Here is an 18,688-nt window from a genome sequence, read left to right on the forward strand (position 1 = left end):
AACACACAACAACAATAAAATCAGAAAAATAACAAATCAAAATCAGAATCAAAAGTAGAATCAGAAGCAAAAGCAGAAATAAAGTAGAAGCAAAAGCAAACACAGACACAGAAGCAGATGCAGATGTAGATGCAGAAGCAGAATCGAAAGCAGAAGCAGAAGTTAAATCGGCGACATGCAGCGGCGAGGACGCGAAGTGGCGGCGAGGTCGGTAGCAGCGGCGGCAGTGGCAGAGCACGACTCCCTGGCTCGTGTTTCCTCTCTCCCTCTCGAGCTTTCTCTCCCTCTGGTTCTGATTCCCGACGGCGGCTCCAAGCTTCGCCGACGTCGTCCCCCTCTTCTTCTTTCCCCTCATCTTCTCCTCCCCTCCCCCCTTTCCCTTCCCCTTTTCCTTCCTCCCCCCCCCTCCGCATCCTTTCCCCTTTTCCTTTCTTCCCCCGCGTTATTTCTTTTTTTTTTAATTTTATATTTTTTTATTAGGGTAGGGGTAATTTAGTAATAAAATAAAAAATTATTAAAAATGACAATTTCAATACTAAATAAAACGTTTGGGACGATTTTAAATAAAAAATAACGTTGCGGACGAATTTAGAATAGGAGTTATTTTTCAATATACTCAAATTCATAAGATGAAAAACGAAAATAATCCTTGAAATTAAATCAATACATTAATTAAAATAGAGTGATAATAGTATTAATCCATGAAAATAAATAGAGCTCATAACCTTAACCAAGGAGGTTTAGTTTCTCATGACTCAGAGAGAAAACTAGGGTTCAAAAGTATGAAAGTGCAGAATGAGGTTCGAGAGAAGAGATCCCCTGATGGGCGAAATCTTGTCCCTTTTATATCTAACCTAATTTGATTTCAAAATAAAATAAACTAATAATAACTAAAGCCCAAAAGATTGTGTTTGGGAATAAAAATTCTTAAAATAAAATAAAATATAATAATTAAAAGTCAAATCCAACTAAAGATGCTCCTTCGAGTGAGTTAATCCGTGTTGTTGGCGCTAAACGCCAGATTCAACGTTTAGCGCCTCAAGTGGCAGAAACTTCACTTTCAATTCTGACTTCCTGGCGCTAAACACCGAAGGTTCAGCGTTTAGCGCCCCTGATGGCAGTGGCTCTTATTCGTTTCTGACTTGCTGGCGCTAAACGCCCAGGTCCACGTTTAGTGCTAGCTTGGTAGATTTAAGATTCTTCTCTTTTCTTACACACGAACTCTGCCAAACCGATCCAAACTTCACCTAAAATAATTAAAGCACTAAAGCTATTCAAAGTAGCATCCAAATAGACTTCAAACACTAAAATCTAATTAAAACTCTATAAATTTATATCTAAAATAAATAGAAAATAGAAAAAAGATACTCACACATTAGGATGCTCCCCTATTGTTCTTCATTTCTATTCCACCATCCTTGTGAATTGAGGATAAGAGAACCACACATCTAGTGTTTTGAATGACTTAGGATCCCAATCCTTCTTTTCTTCTTCCATAATCAGTCGCACATGATCTGACTTAGAGCATTTTAATGCCGTAACCTTCCAGTTCAAAAACTTTTGCACCCAGCTTATGTCCATGCAAAATCTAGCAATTTTACTTACGCAGTTCTCATTCTTCCATGTGAACTTTCTTCCCCCCAATAGCATATCTATCATCTTCATATCATGTATCCACTTTTTGAATTTTCTCATCCCCTGTGTTATTTATTCTCCCACTACTCATTTCATCTTAATGTAGAATTTTAATAAAATCTCCAAGCATAATTGCCGGCAAATTGGTTTGGCTTTTCACATTCCACAATTCATCCCATACCTTCTTTCTTCCATCAATAGAATTTGGGGCATAAACTGACTCCACCAAAATTTGTTCATTCACGTCTTTTAGTGTACCAACCACACAAAATCATCTATTCCCTCTAATTACAGTTTGAACATCTAAAAAAAGCCTTCTCCCACATCAATATAAGACCGCCACTATTTTGTACTGCATCGACAATAGCCCATTTATGTTCTATGTTTTCCCACATCCTTTTAATTTCAAAATCCTTCATGCTATAGCAATTTTTGTTTCCACTAGTCCAAATATTTTTACACAATTTTTTTTCACCATATCTCTTATCACTCTACAATTTCATAGCACAATCATAAAGATATATTTATTGACTCACCTTATTTATTGTTGCCTCTTTTTCCCTTTTACAGCTTCTAATTCTTTTTCCAGTTTCACCCATCTTGTCTCTTCTATCTTTAATTTCTTCTTTCTTTTGGTACTTCTTCACATTCTCCTCATTATATATGCATAGTCCCAATTTTATGCCCACGCTCCAAATCTTGTTTGCCTCTATCTCAAGATCGCTAGCTTCATCTTCACTAGAAAAGTTGTTCTCAATCATGTCGTTCTCTTCTTCTACTACTCTTGCTTTTTTCATTCCTCACTTACTTAATAATTTCCTTCTTCTCTCTTGTTTTGTGATGATCCCCACCTTTTTTCTGGTTTTTTTCTTCTTCGATTCTTTTTTTTTAGTTTTAGTGAATTCTTGTTCTTTCACACTATTCACCTATTTATCATGCTTGTTGCACATTTTCTCGAATCCTAGTGTCATCAATAGGCCTAAAAGAGATCCATCTTTAAATGATACTCCACTTTCTTTTATATCTTCTCTATTTTTTGTTTTGGTGCCTGCTACCCTTTGCTATTTTAGGTCCCCTTATGCAAATCCAAACATGATTCAATGACTACATCTATAACATCTCTTTCATCTTGTAATGCTTTGAGTTTTCGACCCATGATCTTCTAACCTCCACCCGTGGCCCTCATCATTCTCCAAGTGGTCCATCCTTGCATCATGACGTACGTCCCATCCATGAACTATACCAATTGGTTCCACATTCAAAGTCTCTTTCACTATCGAGCCCTCCTTGATCCTTGCAGTTACATCTTCTTCTTTATAAACTTTATCTTGCTTAGCTCCCATATTATTGTTCTTCCTTATTATGCTCACTATTCACGTCCTTTTGATCATGTTCTTTTTCCTCATGATCGACTCCCTCTACTTTTGGATGAGTGCATAGAGGCCCCAACTCTTTTACAAAGATTTAAAATTCTTCACCTTCAATCCTTGCATTCAACATTGGCTGGATCATTGGTGAGAAATTAGAATCCACTAACACTTTAAATGAGTTGTATTATTTCATCTCTCCCTCATCTATCTTGATTACTGCTCCCCATACTTTTTCCACTCTCAACGTGTTCTCTTCATACCAAGCATGCAACGGCAGCTCGAAGACTTCGATCCATTGCCTTCTCATTGTGTTTATCTCCCCCACCGACCACTTTCTCATCTCCACAAGATGGTTGAGAAGGAACAAAAAGTTGGCTACCATCTCCATGTTCTCTGTGGTATCAAAAGTCATTAGCATTTTTATGGATACCATCATATTCACCTCTACTATGTCGCTTCAATCTCTAATTATAGTCTTCATCATCTCTTTATAACCAATTAAGTTAATCGCCTCCTCTCACTAAACTTCTCTAATATCCCATTGTCACATCTCAAATTTATTGTTGACTTTCACAATGTGAACACCACATTTTCATCTCTTAAGTTATAGTTTCTTGCTTGTTTCTTCTCCCATCTTCAACACGTCCTTATATTACCTTCCATCCACATGTTTCCTTCCTCCTTGATGTAACTCTCTTACTTTTCTTGCATCTTCTTTTTCATGACTCCCCTTCCTCGTCTGGTACCTAATAACAAACACAAACATTAGCTCATTCCTCGTTCCCTTCTTCCTTAATAAGAACACATCCACAACTATTCTTTCTCTAGAAAACACCTTCCAGATCTATTTTAGAGTTGTATTTTTCGAAAGATTATCGATAAAAATCATCACCACTTGCTTTTCCATTCTTCCAATGTCTTCCCTACTCATTTTCCTGGTTTATAGTCTCATGTGATCATGGTTGAGGTGTGTTGAATGGTGGTTTGATCCTCCATGGATTTTAGTTTTACGTCTCCTCAGAAGTTGCCACTCTTCTCTCTCCGTCTCTCACCTTCTTTCTATTTTTCTCTTCACTCTCTTATCTCATATTTGTTGATCTTTCTCAAAGCATCTATTTTAATAAGTGTTTATTACTCCTGTTTCTGCTATTGGTGGGTATTATTATTGGAAAAATCTTGGGCATCAATTTTTTCAAATTCTGGTCAGGATATAATCAGCAAAAAAAAGTGAGCCATTGGATGAAATCTCACACCAATCTCATACCATTAAAATTATCATTGATAATTATCATTAATGACTATTTGATGACTACAAATACCAAAAGTTACTGGATCCCTAGCCTTCCTCTTTATTATTTTTTTGGAACTTTTTCTAGCTCAATCACCTCTTTAATTGGCTAGAAAACAAGGTGAAAGTGAAAGATAGGAGATTTGGGATGAGATAGAATTAGAGTTCCATGTTAGGTTAGATTTTGTAAGGTAATTTAGAAAATTTGAATAATTTTTTAGAATTTGAGTAGTTTAAAAATTTTGAATAAATTTATTGACATTCTAAACATTCATAAATAAAAATAATAATTTACTCTTAAAAATATCAAATATTATCATTTATATATAAAAAAGTTATTTTTTATATTGTTAAATCATAATAAGTATTTTTTTTAAACATTTGCTATATAATAAATAGATAATACCGTACTATTAAATTCTTCCCGCTGTATGGCTACTGTATAATAATTACTTGCATGCTATATAATAAAAATGATTAAATTAATTAAATCTGGATCCAATCCAAAAAAAGGAGAAAAATAAAGAAAGAAAGAAAAAAAATAAAAAAAAATATTAATTGGAGTTTGAAGAGAGAGATGGAAGTGTATGTGTCTGTCTATGCCGTTAGGAATAAATAGTATCATTACCATTCAATTAGTTATATGTCAAATAATTTATTATTAATATTATATATATTATTCATTTAAAGGATTAATATAATAATATTTTTGATTGAATTTAGAAATTTATTATTACGACGATGATCATAATAATAAGAGATAATTTTTTTTATAATTTAATTTAAATTATTTTTTGTCATAAAATTATTAAAAAAGACATTAATCTCTCTATATGCACCGTCTATATATATAATTTAATAAATAAAATTTATTAATTTTCATCCAATAAAGATCATTATAAATTAATCTTTTTGAATTATTACACTACAATAATATAGATTATTTTTTAGGGTTATAATGTGTAAAAGAAAATCAAAATTTGTCAAAAAAAACAAATTTTGACACTATTTTAACTATGAAAATATGTTAATAAAAATTTTGTCAAAAATAGTATTTTTAACATATAAGTAATTGTGAAAAAAATTTAAATCTTATTTTGATAAATATTGGCTGTCAAAAATAATTTGTTAGAAAATTTTGAGAACATATTTTCTTCTGTGATACTTATTAATTGTCAAAAATACTATTTATTTTGACACTTATTGACTTTAAAATATTTTCAACAAAAAATTTTAACAAAGAATGAAATGAGATCTTGGAACTAAAGAATAAATTGAGATTTTGAAGATAAAGAATGAGTAGTATAATCCTAAACTGAGAGCAGTGTGATGTCAAAATTAACAGAGCCCAAAGAAGAAGAAAAATAGTGGAGTAAATTGAAAACAAATGAGTATCAAAATTGAGGAGTAATTTTCTACGATCAAATTATTCATCAAGAAAACATAGAAAATTTGACATTTGTGATATTTGTCAAAAATATATATTAATTTTGATATTTAATTATGGTGTTAAAAAATAAAGTGTTAAAATAACTCTATTTTCTTGTAGTGAGATATGACCATTGGAATGACTCACTCTGAGATTTCCTAATGGTTATAATTGTCACATATTTGTCAATAGGATATTCTCAGGATGAACGTAGTACTAGAGTTCCTTTGACCTGCGACTATTATAATAATTAATAATGTATTTATTATACTTTGATTCCGGACACCTAATATTCTAGTGTGCTAGTTGAATAGATATTGGATATGATTTAAATACTTGTAGAATTAATGATTAGTTAAGAAAGAATCCATCAATTCTCGGTAAAGAATTTGAACTCTATGATTATAATGTCTGAGATGAATGAAATCTTGGCCAAAAAAATTGAATGAACGAAAAAATGAGTTTCTTAGGCCATTCACATTTCATAATAATAATGGTTACAAGTTAGAGTTTGACAATTAAACCATACTCTAAGAATTAATCAAGAGTTGGAAAGATGGAAGGAATTATACTTTGTTATTCTCGGATTCTTAGTAAAAATATATTACTTCATACTATTAGATCGTTGAGAAGTGTTGCTAGATGCTAACTTTAATTAGTAAATTGAGTATGACTAATTTATCACCTGCTTAATATTGGACCTATGAGTCACACACTAACAAATATTTTAATTTTTGTTAAAGAATTATTTAAATATTATTTTGGGCAAAAAACCATTATAAGCCAATGCCATCTAGAATTTACGTATATAAGCCAACGGAGTTCGAACTGCATTTGTTAGTAATTCGAACCAGTGCAGTTCGAATTACATGTTGACTGTTGTTAATAAATCAAACCAAGATGGTTCGAACTTCAAGTGCATATAATTCGAACCAGAGTGGTTCGAATTATAAAGAGAGAAAGCTGACAAAGTAATTCGAGCCAGGATGGATCGAATTAAACCAACCATAATTCGAGAAAAAATTAATAATTTATTAAAAAATTATTAAAAAATTTATTAAAAAAATTAATAATTTAAAAATTAAAAAAATATATATTTTATTTCATACGTTAAAAAAAAGCTAACAAAATATTTAATTACGAGACTTCTTTAAAATATTAATGAGCTATCAATTCGAATTCCATACAATACTTTTCTGTCCATTTTTAATAGTTCATGAATATTCTTTAATAAATTTTTTTAAATTATACTACAAAAAATATTTTATCCTATGCAAAACAATTTAAAAAAGAATAGCTTAAAAAAATGTTAGGAGTACTATAAAAATTTGTAATGTTATAACTTATAATAACTTAGGTAAATACATGCATGTACTCAAATTTTAAATAAAATACTCTACATAGTCAATAATAATTTAGAAGTGAAAGAAAATATTTTATTCCATACAAAATAATTAAAAAATATATTTTATTCTATACAAAATAATTTTAAAAAATGACTTAAAAGATGTTATGAGTACTATAAAAGTTTGTAATATTCCAGTGATTTAGGTAAATACATGATAATTTTTTAATAAAATTATTTAAATTATATGGTGAGATATTACATGATTCGAATTACGTATAGGGAAGTTCGAATTACTTTGATTCAAATTATATGGTGAGCAATTCGAATTCTATACAATACTCTTCTGCCCATTCTTGATAGCTCATGAATATTTTTTAATAAATTTATTTAAATTATACCACAAAAAAATATTTTATTCTATGCAAAATAATTTAAAAAATGGCTTAAAAGATGTTAGAAGTACTATAAAAATTTGTAATGTCCTAATGACTTAGGACATTAAAGAAATACTCCACATAGTCACTAATAATTTAGAAATTAAAGAAAAAATATTTTTATCATGTATTTACCTAAATCACTAGAATATTACAAACTTTTATAGTACTCATAACATCTTTTAAGCCATTTTTTAAAATTTTTTGTATAGAATAAAATATATTTTTTAATTATTTTGTATGGAATAAAATATTTTCTTTCATTTCTAAATTATTATTGACTATGGAGAGTATTTTATTTAAAATTTGAGTACATGCATGTATTTACCTAAGTTATTATAACATTACAAATTTTTATAGTACTCCTAACATTTTTTAAGCCATTTTTTTAAATTGTTTTGCTTAGGATAAAATATTTTTTGTAGTATAATTTAAAAAAAAATTATTAAAAAAATTTATTAAAAAATATTCATGAACTATTAAAAATGGACAGAAAAGTATTGTATGGAATTCGAATTGATAGCTCATTAATATTTTAAAGAAGTCTCGTAATTAAATATTTTGTTAGCTTTTTTTTAACGTATGAAATAAAAATATATCTTTTTTAATTTTTAAATTATTAATTTTTTTAATAAATTTTTTAATAATTTTTTTAATAAATTATTAATTTTTTCTCGAATTATGGTTGGTTTAATTCGATCCATCTTGGTTCGAATTACTTTGTCAGCTTTCTCTCTCTATAATTCGAACCACCCTGGTTCGAATTATATACACTTGAAATTCGAACCATCTTGGTTCGATTTATTAACAACAGTCAACATGTAATTCGAACTGCACTAGTTCGAATTACTAACAAATGCAGTTCGAACCACGTTGGTTCGATTTATATTAATATACGTTCTGGCGCATTACTGAAACCATTTTCGATTTGGCTTATATACGTAAATTCTAGATGGCATTGGCTTATAATGGTTTTTTGCCCTATATTTTAATTTGATCAAATAAATAATTATATTAATTCAAATAAAATATTATTATATTTTTTGCTAGTACTAATAAGAATATAAAAATAATATTATAATTGAGAATATTAAATGAGAGTTGAGGATAATTAGTTATTCTATTTCTAAATTTAATTTTTAAGTTTGGATGAGATCCTAATTGATTCTATTTCAAATTGAATTGTGATATGATATGATTCATAAAATTTCAATTTAAAGTAAGATAAGATAAGATTTAAATTTGAAATGAGATTCAAATTTGAAATCAATAATAAATCTTATACTATATATATGTATGTGATCAAAATCCTCTAAAATGAGGAAGGAAGTTAGTAAATTGGTAAAATGAGGAGTCAATCACTCTTAAATTAAAATAATAGGACAGACATTTCATAGAAATTATAAAATCAATGACTACAAGAAAAACACCCATTCAGCCACACTTTTTTTAAACTACATTTGAAAAGCGTAGCCTATTCCTAGAATAGGCTACGCTTTTTTGCAGGGTGCCCTTTTATAAGAGAATAGGAAACACTATTGAGGCATCACTCCAAAAGTGTCTCCTTAGATATTTTAAACATCACTTATAAAGTGTAGCCGTATCTGAATAGCTATGGAGACACTTTTTACACCAAAAGAAACGCTTTTAAAAAATAACCCATTTATTATGTTTTGGGTGCGCTTCTAAAACGCTGCCTAATCCACGTAAGACTACTAAATCCCTCAACACTTACTAATTTTTTTTTCATTTTCACCAACACAAAAGTAACTTCAGAATTATTTCACTCGAGAACCCCAACTCCTCAGTCCTCATCACCACCAACACTTCGTCACTATCTCATCAAACCCCAAATACGTTCTGCCGTCGCACCATCCACTCGAGAACCATCGGTGTCGGCACTCCTCTTCCACACTCACCGCTCCTCTGATCCCGTCGCTCACCGCTCCTCTGATCCCGTCGCTCACCATCAGTCGTCTTCGCGGCGTGCTCACATCGGTCGTCAGCTTTGTCCTCTGATCCCGTCGCTCACCATCGTGGTGGAGAAGGTATCTACTCACGCCCATTTTGTTCTAAAATTTCAGAGGGTTAGGATTCCGACTTTAGGGTTTTCAATTTGGGGGTTTGGTGACCATTTGCGGCGTGAGTGAATTCTCGTACCCTCATTTCTCCTTTTAAGAATTTTATTATAACTTCTATGATGATTGATACTCTTGGACTCTTGGTACCAAATGTTCAGAAACTGATGACAGGAGAGGACCATCATTAAGAGCTAAAATTGTAGGAAGTAATCACAAGAACAAGAACAAGAATAAAGCTAAGGTGGGGTTAGCAAAACGAAGCAATCACAAGAACAATTCTTTTGAAAAATGTTTCATCCATCTCAGGTAATGTTCCTGAAACCTAAACTAGAAGCTTAGTAAAAACAGAAACAAGCATTCCTTTAAAGCTTTCGTGCCTTGGTGTGATATAAGATTTTTTGATAAATGCTCATAAAGAAAACAATTCTTTAAAACATTATATTCTTCATAAATGAGGTTAAATAACCAGCAACAGTAAGAACTGAAATGTGCCGGCTGTACAGATAGGGAAGAAGATTCTAACAAGCAAAGAGATTAAGATAATAATGCATTCTGTAGTAAAAACACTAAAGATACAATCAATAAACTGAAATTGAAAATAGACTGAAAATCAGCTACTTGACTAGTAGATATGCATCAATGTGTTTCTCAAGATCAAATGTACTCTCCTTGTTTTCTCCTTTATCTTCACCATTTAGGACATCTCTTTTAATTAAGCTAGTTCTATGGCCACTGAATTGTTCTAAAATTTGAGAGAGTTCTGATTTTAGGGTTCCGATTTGATTCACTTTTTGCTTATCAGCTTGCATTGTTTGATTTGATAGGGGTGTTCTCAAGAATAGGGCTATTATAATGGCATGTGTGTACAACTATGCTACTCTGTGAATTTGCTTCAGCTTGCGTTTTGCTTACTCTGGTTTGTGCATGCCTTCAATTTTGGTTCTTATGATTTTGTGCGTGCGTGTTTGTTCAGCTGCTTGAAAATGAAATCATTAGTTGGTGTTTATTCAGTTCTGTTCTATTCTGATTAAGCTTTTGAATTCCATTATATTGTTTATTTGATGTTGTCGTGAATTGTGATAAGACAACTGGAAAAGCATACACAAAATTGTACTGATATTGGGTGTGTTGTAGTGTTGAGTTGAGAATCTTGATGCGTATTAGAAAGTAGTATTATGACACTGACTTCTGGTAGCTAAAGAAAGTATCTAGTTCCAGTTGTTGGCTGATTTGTTATGATAACTCTGGATTTGTTTGAAGAAAAACTTTGGATGATTTGTTCTTAAATTGGTTTATGACCAATTAACAGCTTCTGTAACTAATCTTTTTATGCATGCTCACTGACATATTAGAGATGCATACCTATGTAAGACACTTTTATGGCAAACCTTATGCATTTTTATTCATGTTCTTAACAAAATAAACTAAATATTTTGGTATAATAGCTCTAGTTGCTAGGCTGAGTATCCTATAAAGTATAAACTAGACTTGAAGATTATATAGTTGCAATAATGGAATCACTCTTGCTGAATGTGACATCTTAATGGTCATGTTCATGGAATGAAATTATATCTAAAGTTGCAACATAATAATTATATTGCAATAATTTAATGAATTGTGTTCTTTTTAACTCTCTTTTTACATATTTAATATAATTAGTGTCATTTCAAGTGATGAAGACACAAATTAAAAACATATATTCCATAGTGATATGATATATTTTGCTCGCGATGATTTGTATATGATTTTCAAATTGAGCAAAATTAGTTTTTATTTATTTCCATTGAGCAAAATTCAAGCAAAACATACTGTGATCACAGGCATCCATTTTCCATAACCTCCACCCCGGATCATAATTACCCAAGCGTTCATATTAAGATACTTGGTGATTGGACTGGAAATCTGAAAGCCAAATTCGTTAAGGTGAATTAATCTTTATTTGTTTACTTATGTTCCTAATTGACCCCTTTCCCGACGCCCAGAGTCACCCCTACCCTGTTGCTTCTATAGTTATAATTAACCCCTTCCCCTAATCTGCTTTTATAGGCAGAATTTTAATTCCACTTTACATTTTCTATTCTATCCTTTTCTTTTTTGGGTGCTCTCTCTATCATTTGGATTTGCTTCCTTTTTCTGCAATTCCTTTTGTATTTTATTTAATTTTTTCCCCTTAAAATTCTCCTTTTGTTCTTGTTGCTTTTGGACATAAAATTATTATGAAAAAAAATTGAGATGTGTGATGTAGCAGTATCTATGATTTTTAATATATATTGTTAATTAGGATTATTATTGTTTATATATTGTTAATTGTTAATTAGGATTCTGAATATCTACTGTTAAGTTTAAAATTTTTATTTGTTAGAACTTAGGAGGATGCCAAATCTTTTTAATTTGAACTGAAATTGAAGAAGATGAAAGCTGTGATTTGGGCTTTTTGGTTTTGTTTTTTCATTATGTAATTTTATTATTGTTGTTATCAGGGTGGAAGTTGTAATTTTTCTGGTTTTTCTGATTTTTCTGGTTTTGTTTTTTCATTATGTAATTTCATGCAAAGTTTGAGCTTCTTATAATGTTAAAATAAAAAAAAAAAGAAAAATGTTATTATGCACTGCTTGTCACTTGCACAATGCACTTGAGTTTCTGATTTTAGTTCCCATTTAGTATGAAGTCGTGTTACTCCGTTTTTTAGTTTGTTTTTTAGTTATGTCCTTTATGGTGATTTATAGTATTCCCTGAATATGATTGTTATTTTAAAGCAAAAGACTTTGGTTTATTTAATTATTTATTCAAACATAGTATGGTTTTGTTTCTTATTTTATGTTTTTGGTGAAATGAAAAGAAGAGTAGTTTCAATTATCCTATGCCGCTCGGATATTGTATATGTTATTAATATGTTAATTACTTTTTTCTTGTTGTACTTTTTCAAATTATAATTATTTTTCTATATAATTATGCAGGATAATTCTGAAGATGTGAGTGAAGATTGAGATGCTGATCATGATGGTTTATTGACAAAGATGGAAATTGAAAGATGTATGGTTGATGATGATATCTTTTATTAGAAGCTAAGATACATTTATATGATATAATATTTTGGTTTTTCCTAGTTTATTAGCAGTAAACTCTAAGTGCATTATATGAGTATACATTTTATTCTAGTTTGAGATGTATGAATACTCAAAATTATGATCATCCCAATATTTTTGGTTCATTGTATAATTATATTTTGTTTCAGTATAATTTTTATTATTTAAAGATTATTGTATGGTATTATTATATATGTATTCATTTTTATTTTATAATAATTAACTAATTTAATTAAAAATACAGGATTATATATATAATTATATTCTCAAATATTAGAGTTTAGATAAAAAAAATTGTTAGAAATTTCTGTTTATATATATATATATATATATATATATATATATATATAAACAGAAATTTAAAAAAAAAATGAGAGACAAAAGGCTACACTTATGTAGAGTAGCTATAGGTATACTATTTGCTACATTTATAAAGTGATGCAGTAGTCCTGAAAAGTGTAGCCTATTCTTTAGAATTACGGTAACTATTAGTGCTGAAAAGCGTAGCTTTAGGTCTTGAACAGCATCTCTTAAAAAGCGTACCCTATTCTCAAAGGCCAGAAGCGTAGCCTTTGATACAGAAAAGCGTAGCCTTTGAGAATAGGCAACACTAGTGTAGGCATCGCCTACAAAAGTGTCTCCGAAGCCTAAAAAACGTAGCCTTTTCCTAAGGCATTACTTTTTTTCGTTTTTGGCTACACTTTTCAAGTTTACCTGAATGGGTGTTTTTCTTGTAGTATGGTGATTACCCTTTCACTTTACCACTTTGTCAACTTCCTCACTTTAGTAGATCTAAATTCATATGTATGACAAGAGTAGAGAAAAACACATAAGAGTTTTATTCATTATCTCTATACACACAAATATATGTGAGCATAATTTTTGGAGAAGAATTTTATGATTATGCAAAGAGTTGTAACTAGGTTTTTCTCAATTTAAATCAGATATCTATTGGTCAAAGAATTGACAGCAAATGTTGATCTCAGTATGAATACGCACAAAATCATCATACAATCGAAGAATAATGTTTTTACTAAAACGTACTAAAGATATTTGTATTTTATCTATGTTATTCGAATAAAATTTACACAAAATAGATCTTTAAGATTATTGTAGAGCTAATACCCATTTTTGCCCTTGAAAATTTACATTTGGCCTCAATTTCGATCCCCAAATTTTAATTTACTCAATTAAGATCCTAAATATTGAATCATGACTCACGTTTGTCCATGGAATTATCTCCGTTAACGAAAATTTGATGTGGCACGTTACCTTGCCACGTAAGAATGTCTAAAACGACGTCGTTTTTGTTCCCGCCCAATATTCACTGAATGCGCCATCATTTAAAGGCTTGGATGGGTTAAAAAAATTAGGTCAACGAATTGATGCACAGACTTAACTTGACCCTTCTTCTTCCTTTTCTTCTTCTTCTATTTTTCTTTCCTATGTTTTTGTTTTTCTCGCATGCTTGATTGTGAGAAAAAAAAATCAGAAGTGCGAGTAATATTCATCGTCTCTTGGGCTGTTAGGCGAGGTTATTGAACAAGTAGTATTAGCGCCGAAAGAAAGGACAAAGATAAGGTTAGGAAGTGAAGTTTTTTTTTTCAATTTTTTGATATTCTGTTCTTGGCTTTTATTTTGGTTTGTGTTTTGCATTGTATTTTTCTTTGCCATTTGTTGTCTATGAGTAGAGTATTGTAAGTTATTGTATTTGAATGTTGCTAGGATTTGTTTTTTGTTTTGGTTGCTGAAAAAAAATAACATTTGTATATTTTTTTTGTCTTTGAATAAATATTATTATGTGTGTGTTATTGATTGTATTTAAAAAATTTGTAATTAAAAAATAATGTTGTGTTTGGTTGTTTGATGGTTGAACTGAATTGAGTCATTATGTTATATTTTTTGAACTTTGTCAATCCCTCAACAATTAAAAGAAAAAAAAAATTTCAGTATATTCATCAACAAAAATATTAGTAAGCAACACATTAAAGCAGACGTTGAACTTACATTATAATTTGGATATTCATAAAAGAGTTTTTCAAGATTGATATCCATCTCAAACTATCGAAATCCTGGATGTATTTTACAGTCACACACTCACACCAATAAAAAATGTTCTCCAATCTTTTACGATTCAGGTTCTCACAGAAGCACCGTGAAAATATGACCGTATAGAGCTTCTTAAAACTTGGTTTCCTAAACTCATTATACCAGCAGCAAAATATCGAACATTCTAGAAAAATAGAATTATAAATTTAAGATTTTAACATTTTTAAAAAGAGTTAAATTGAGTAGAATTAACTTTTGTCACATCACTTAATCGCTACATATTCACCATAACAAATTGAGCCCTATATGAATACAGTCTTTGACAAGTTAACGTGCTAATCTCTATTATTGGAGATAATCCTAAGAACATATGTGAGTCACGATTCAATATTTAAAGGTTTTAGTTGGGTAAATTAAAAGTTGAGGTCAAAATTGAGGCTGCGTGTAAATTTGAGGGGCCAAAGATGGGTTTCATTATTACTTTAAGTGCATGTTAACACAGGGTAATCAATCATACGCAACCTTTGTTTCTTGTTCTTCCTTCTAATCTCTCTCCTTTTGTTGGATTGGCCAAATTCAATATCTTCATCCATCTTCAAATGCTTCCATACCCATTCTTCTCCGCTTCTTCTCCCATGTGAGTTAACTTAACGCTCTCTCTTTCTCTCTCCTATTTCTGTCTAGAGATTCACTGTTACTACCCCATGTGAAAAAGATTTATCTTTTATAACCCCATGTTGATCATGATGATGCTTGTTTTGTTTTTATTGAAGAATCTATTATTTTTCTGTGTATCAAGTTTATCGATGATTGCCACATGATCTGGGTCCCCAGTTGGGTTTTTCAATTTTTTATTTTTATCCTATGATGATGGCCATGTTTGAATCTGCATTGTAGTTGGAAAATTTTGCACCTTGTTGATGTTGTTGCGGTTGTTCCATGGATGTGCTCACGTACTGTTTGCTTTTTTGCATCATCCAGAGTGTTCCATGATTTCGGTTTTGCTTGATTATGATGCCGGTGCTTGGTTCGTGGATATTGACTCGTGATGATCACTGAGGTGATGCTTTGAACTGTGATTATGATCTTTTATTGATGTGTGTGAGTTTGACAGCGAGCTAGAATTTTGATCTTTTCTTAAGTCATGATCTTGAGTGGAGGGAGAGTTTAATTAGGAACTTCCTTTAAGGAAGGATGGATTTTCAGGCTAATATGCAGCCTGAATTGGGAAAATTGGAACAAATAGTTCATCAGTTTCTTTTGAAGAGCTTACATGTCATTTTGGACTCGAGGGTACCTTCGTTGTGCCAACATGATCGGAGTGGGGACCTGCCGATGGGGTCTCGTGTGAGGAGGAGCGACAAATGGTTTAACTTAGCATTAGGCGATCGTCCTGCTGCTCTAGATAATCTGAGTTTCTGGCACAGGAATTTGATGGATCAGATGGTAATTGACATTATACTAGTTCATGAAGAGAATGGTTCTTCTGTTGAAACAGTATTAGAGAGGTGGGTTGTTCAGTATGAGCGTCCCCGGGTAATGGCTCCACAAACTGGTGACATTACTGGCTCTTATAAGAAGACATACAAGAAGTCAATAGTATTGTTTCGTGCTCTTTATTCTCATATGAGGCTTCTACCGGCTTATAAGATATTTAGGAAGCTTAGTTTGTCGAGTCATACATGTAATTTTGATATTATTTACAAGGTCTCTTCGTTTAGAGATCCATTCTCTCGGGTGGAGGATGTAGTGCTGGAAGAATACAGTTTCACTCCCATTGAGGCAATTCCAGGCCGCCTATCAATATCTGTGACCTACCGGACCAAGCTGTCTGACTTCAACCTTGAGTGTTCAACATCGTTACCAACGCAAATAATTACAGATTATGTTGGAAGTCCTCTTGCTGACCCTTTGAGGCCTTTCCCTGTCTCAGAAAAGGGTGTTCGTGCCACTTCATTTCCGCTGAGAGGGATAGCACCTCCATCTTCTGCACCACTCGAGCGGCCGCATAGTTGGACTAGTGGCTTCCATAAGGCAGCACCTATGGTACAGAACCAGCACTATGTTGGATCCCCACCAGTGAATTGTGCTCCTTCCAAGCCATATGATATCCCATCTTCACCTACTGATAGCCACGGTATCAGAATTCACAACTATAGAATGCACAATCGACACAGGTCAAGTTATGATGAGTATCAACTGTCTCCCCCGTTCTCACCTTCACTGTCTCCGTCACCACCAACATTTTTCAATAGTGGCATTCCAATTCAAACAAGTGTACGTTCTGAAACTGCCCCTGTAACTATACCTTACCCAATGATGGGCAAAAGCTCAAGAACACTTTCTCCTAATTTGTCAGATCATAGTAGAAATTCTTTGCCACCAATGTCCCCCAAAAGGAATTATGCTTCATCACAAGAATCTCCATCTGGAATCAGGTCATTTAGGAAACTAGAGTCTTCGAGGATTGGAGAGTTACATACAGGGGTCACAAATTATGCCGGTCAAAAGGTAACCTTGACCATACATACCTGCTCTTGAAGTTCAAATTAATTGTATTTCTGAAAATGTTTGATGAGTCTTTTATTGTTACATAGATTGCTAGAGATAACAAGGAAAATTCGGGGCGGTTCTCAGGGTTGTTATCTTCAAGTGACTCACCACGGATTGGATTTTCCAGAAGCTCTAGTAGACTATCTTTTCAGGATGACTTGGAGAATGGTGACTTTTCGTGTCCCTTCGATGTTGATGATGTTGATACACCTGATGTCCAACCCAGGTACCTTGATAGACTTATCCACAACTAAGTCATAAACATGTTAAGCTTACTGTCAAAGAGAAACGAACACGTTTTTGTTTTAGTGGAACTACAATGTTTTATAACTGCAAAGCCATCTAATCTTAATCAGATATAGGCATAATCAGTTGCAGGATATATATTTATTTTCTTCGCATCTATGCCTGAATTTTGTTGACTGGGGGAAAAGGATGTTCCTCTCTGAATTCTGAAGTATTTCCTAAGTTGGTTCAGAATAATGGTTAAGTTTCTTTCCTTTTTTAAAAAAAAAAAAGAAACTATCAAATATCTTTGGTTCCATTTCCCGATGTTTTTCTAGATCTCTTGGATGCCTTTACTTTTTCATATATTAGAACTAGGTCAAAGGCGAGTCTCCATGGCATCCATTACTTACGCTCGAAATCTTAGATGATGGAGAACGGGAAGGTTGATAATATAGATGCTTAGAGATTCTGTTTAGCATGTAATTTTGATATAATATTATGTTTTCCATCTTATTCTGATATTTATTTTTTCCTTTTTGTGGTTTTCTGGGTAAATAGTCAGAGTAAGGATGGACAGAATGTGTCAGAGATCGGTTCAACATCACTTCCAATGAGCAAAAAATCACAAGACGCCGCTGTTGGTGTTCTTGTGCACATGCTTAGAACTGCACCACCTTTGCGCCAAGACTCAAGTTGCTATTCATCCCATTTTGTGAAGCCTGAACCCGAGGGAGGAGTTACTACTGCTTCTGGATTCTTCATGCCCCGGAAGACTGCCGATGCACTTGAAGAGCTCTGGAATTACAAAGAGATGAGGGACCTCCTTTCCAAGAGCGGAACTCAGATCCTAAACAAAGAATGAATCTTAAGCAATGCTGATAAAGTGGTTCAAGACATAACACAACTTCTTTAGAGAAAGAAAAACGATGCAATAGATCTATGTACATATCCTGACTCAAACGTTGGCTAGAAACACCAAAAATTTTGTTTTGATTTTTTTTTTAGCTTTTATCATGACCAAGATATGTCTAATTTGCTATCAATGTTTGTAGACAGTTATAGTTCTGAAATTAGGATGGTATATTTTGGAATGGTGGTTGATGAATTTCATTGTAAAGGTGCAAACACTGAACTGAAAACATATTCTATGGTTGAAATGTACATTGTGTTTATTTTCTTTTATGATT

At 31.9% G+C, this 18,688-nt stretch overlaps 2 protein-coding genes across 3 annotated transcripts; both read left to right on the forward strand.

The window, feature by feature from the left end:
* The first annotated feature begins 6,622 nt into the window (after positions 1–6,622).
* On the forward strand, positions 6,623–12,840 carry LOC140176799 (uncharacterized). The gene is made up of 5 exons (XM_072208349.1): positions 6,623–6,693; positions 9,216–9,646; positions 9,744–9,891; positions 11,406–11,508; positions 12,543–12,840. Exons 1-5 carry the CDS (start codon positions 6,623–6,625, stop codon positions 12,570–12,572), a joined length of 783 nt encoding a protein of 260 aa, XP_072064450.1. The 3' UTR covers positions 12,573–12,840.
* Positions 12,841–15,026: 2,186 nt separating this feature from the next.
* Positions 15,027–18,683, forward strand: LOC112727753 (autophagy-related protein 13a). 2 transcript variants are annotated; one of them, XM_025777643.3, is made up of 4 exons: positions 15,027–15,357; positions 15,618–17,231; positions 17,318–17,499; positions 18,060–18,683. In XM_025777643.3, exons 2-4 carry the CDS (start codon positions 15,915–15,917, stop codon positions 18,361–18,363), a joined length of 1,803 nt encoding a protein of 600 aa, XP_025633428.1. In that variant the 5' UTR covers positions 15,027–15,357; positions 15,618–15,914; the 3' UTR covers positions 18,364–18,683. The 2 variants fall into 2 exon arrangements, with proteins under 2 accessions (XP_025633428.1, XP_029146612.1); XM_029290779.2 differs by having other exon boundaries at positions 15,702–17,231.
* The last annotated feature ends 5 nt before the right edge of the window (positions 18,684–18,688 follow it).

This window comes from Arachis hypogaea, chromosome 12, assembly GCF_003086295.3.
Source record: "Arachis hypogaea cultivar Tifrunner chromosome 12, arahy.Tifrunner.gnm2.J5K5, whole genome shotgun sequence".
Classification (NCBI taxonomy): domain Eukaryota; kingdom Viridiplantae; phylum Streptophyta; class Magnoliopsida; order Fabales; family Fabaceae; genus Arachis; species Arachis hypogaea.

What these genes read in the sequence shown, in the direction of transcription:
- LOC140176799 (XM_072208349.1), top strand. Translation starts at nt 6,623, where the DNA reads ATGGTTCGAACTTCAAGTGCATATAATTCGAACCAGAGTGGTTCGAAT. An exon ending in AAAGAGAGAAAGCTGACAAA is followed by an intron (nt 6,694 to 9,215) that starts GTAATTCGAGCC and finishes AATCCACGTAAG; the next exon opens with ACTACTAAATCCCTCAACAC. An exon ending in AAATGTTTCATCCATCTCAG is followed by an intron (nt 9,892 to 11,405) that starts GTAATGTTCCTG and finishes CTGTGATCACAG; the next exon opens with GCATCCATTTTCCATAACCT.
- LOC112727753 (XM_025777643.3), top strand. Translation starts at nt 15,915, where the DNA reads ATGGATTTTCAGGCTAATATGCAGCCTGAATTGGGAAAATTGGAACAA. An exon ending in CAAATTATGCCGGTCAAAAG is followed by an intron (nt 17,232 to 17,317) that starts GTAACCTTGACC and finishes ATTGTTACATAG; the next exon opens with ATTGCTAGAGATAACAAGGA. An exon ending in ACACCTGATGTCCAACCCAG is followed by an intron (nt 17,500 to 18,059) that starts GTACCTTGATAG and finishes CTGGGTAAATAG; the next exon opens with TCAGAGTAAGGATGGACAGA.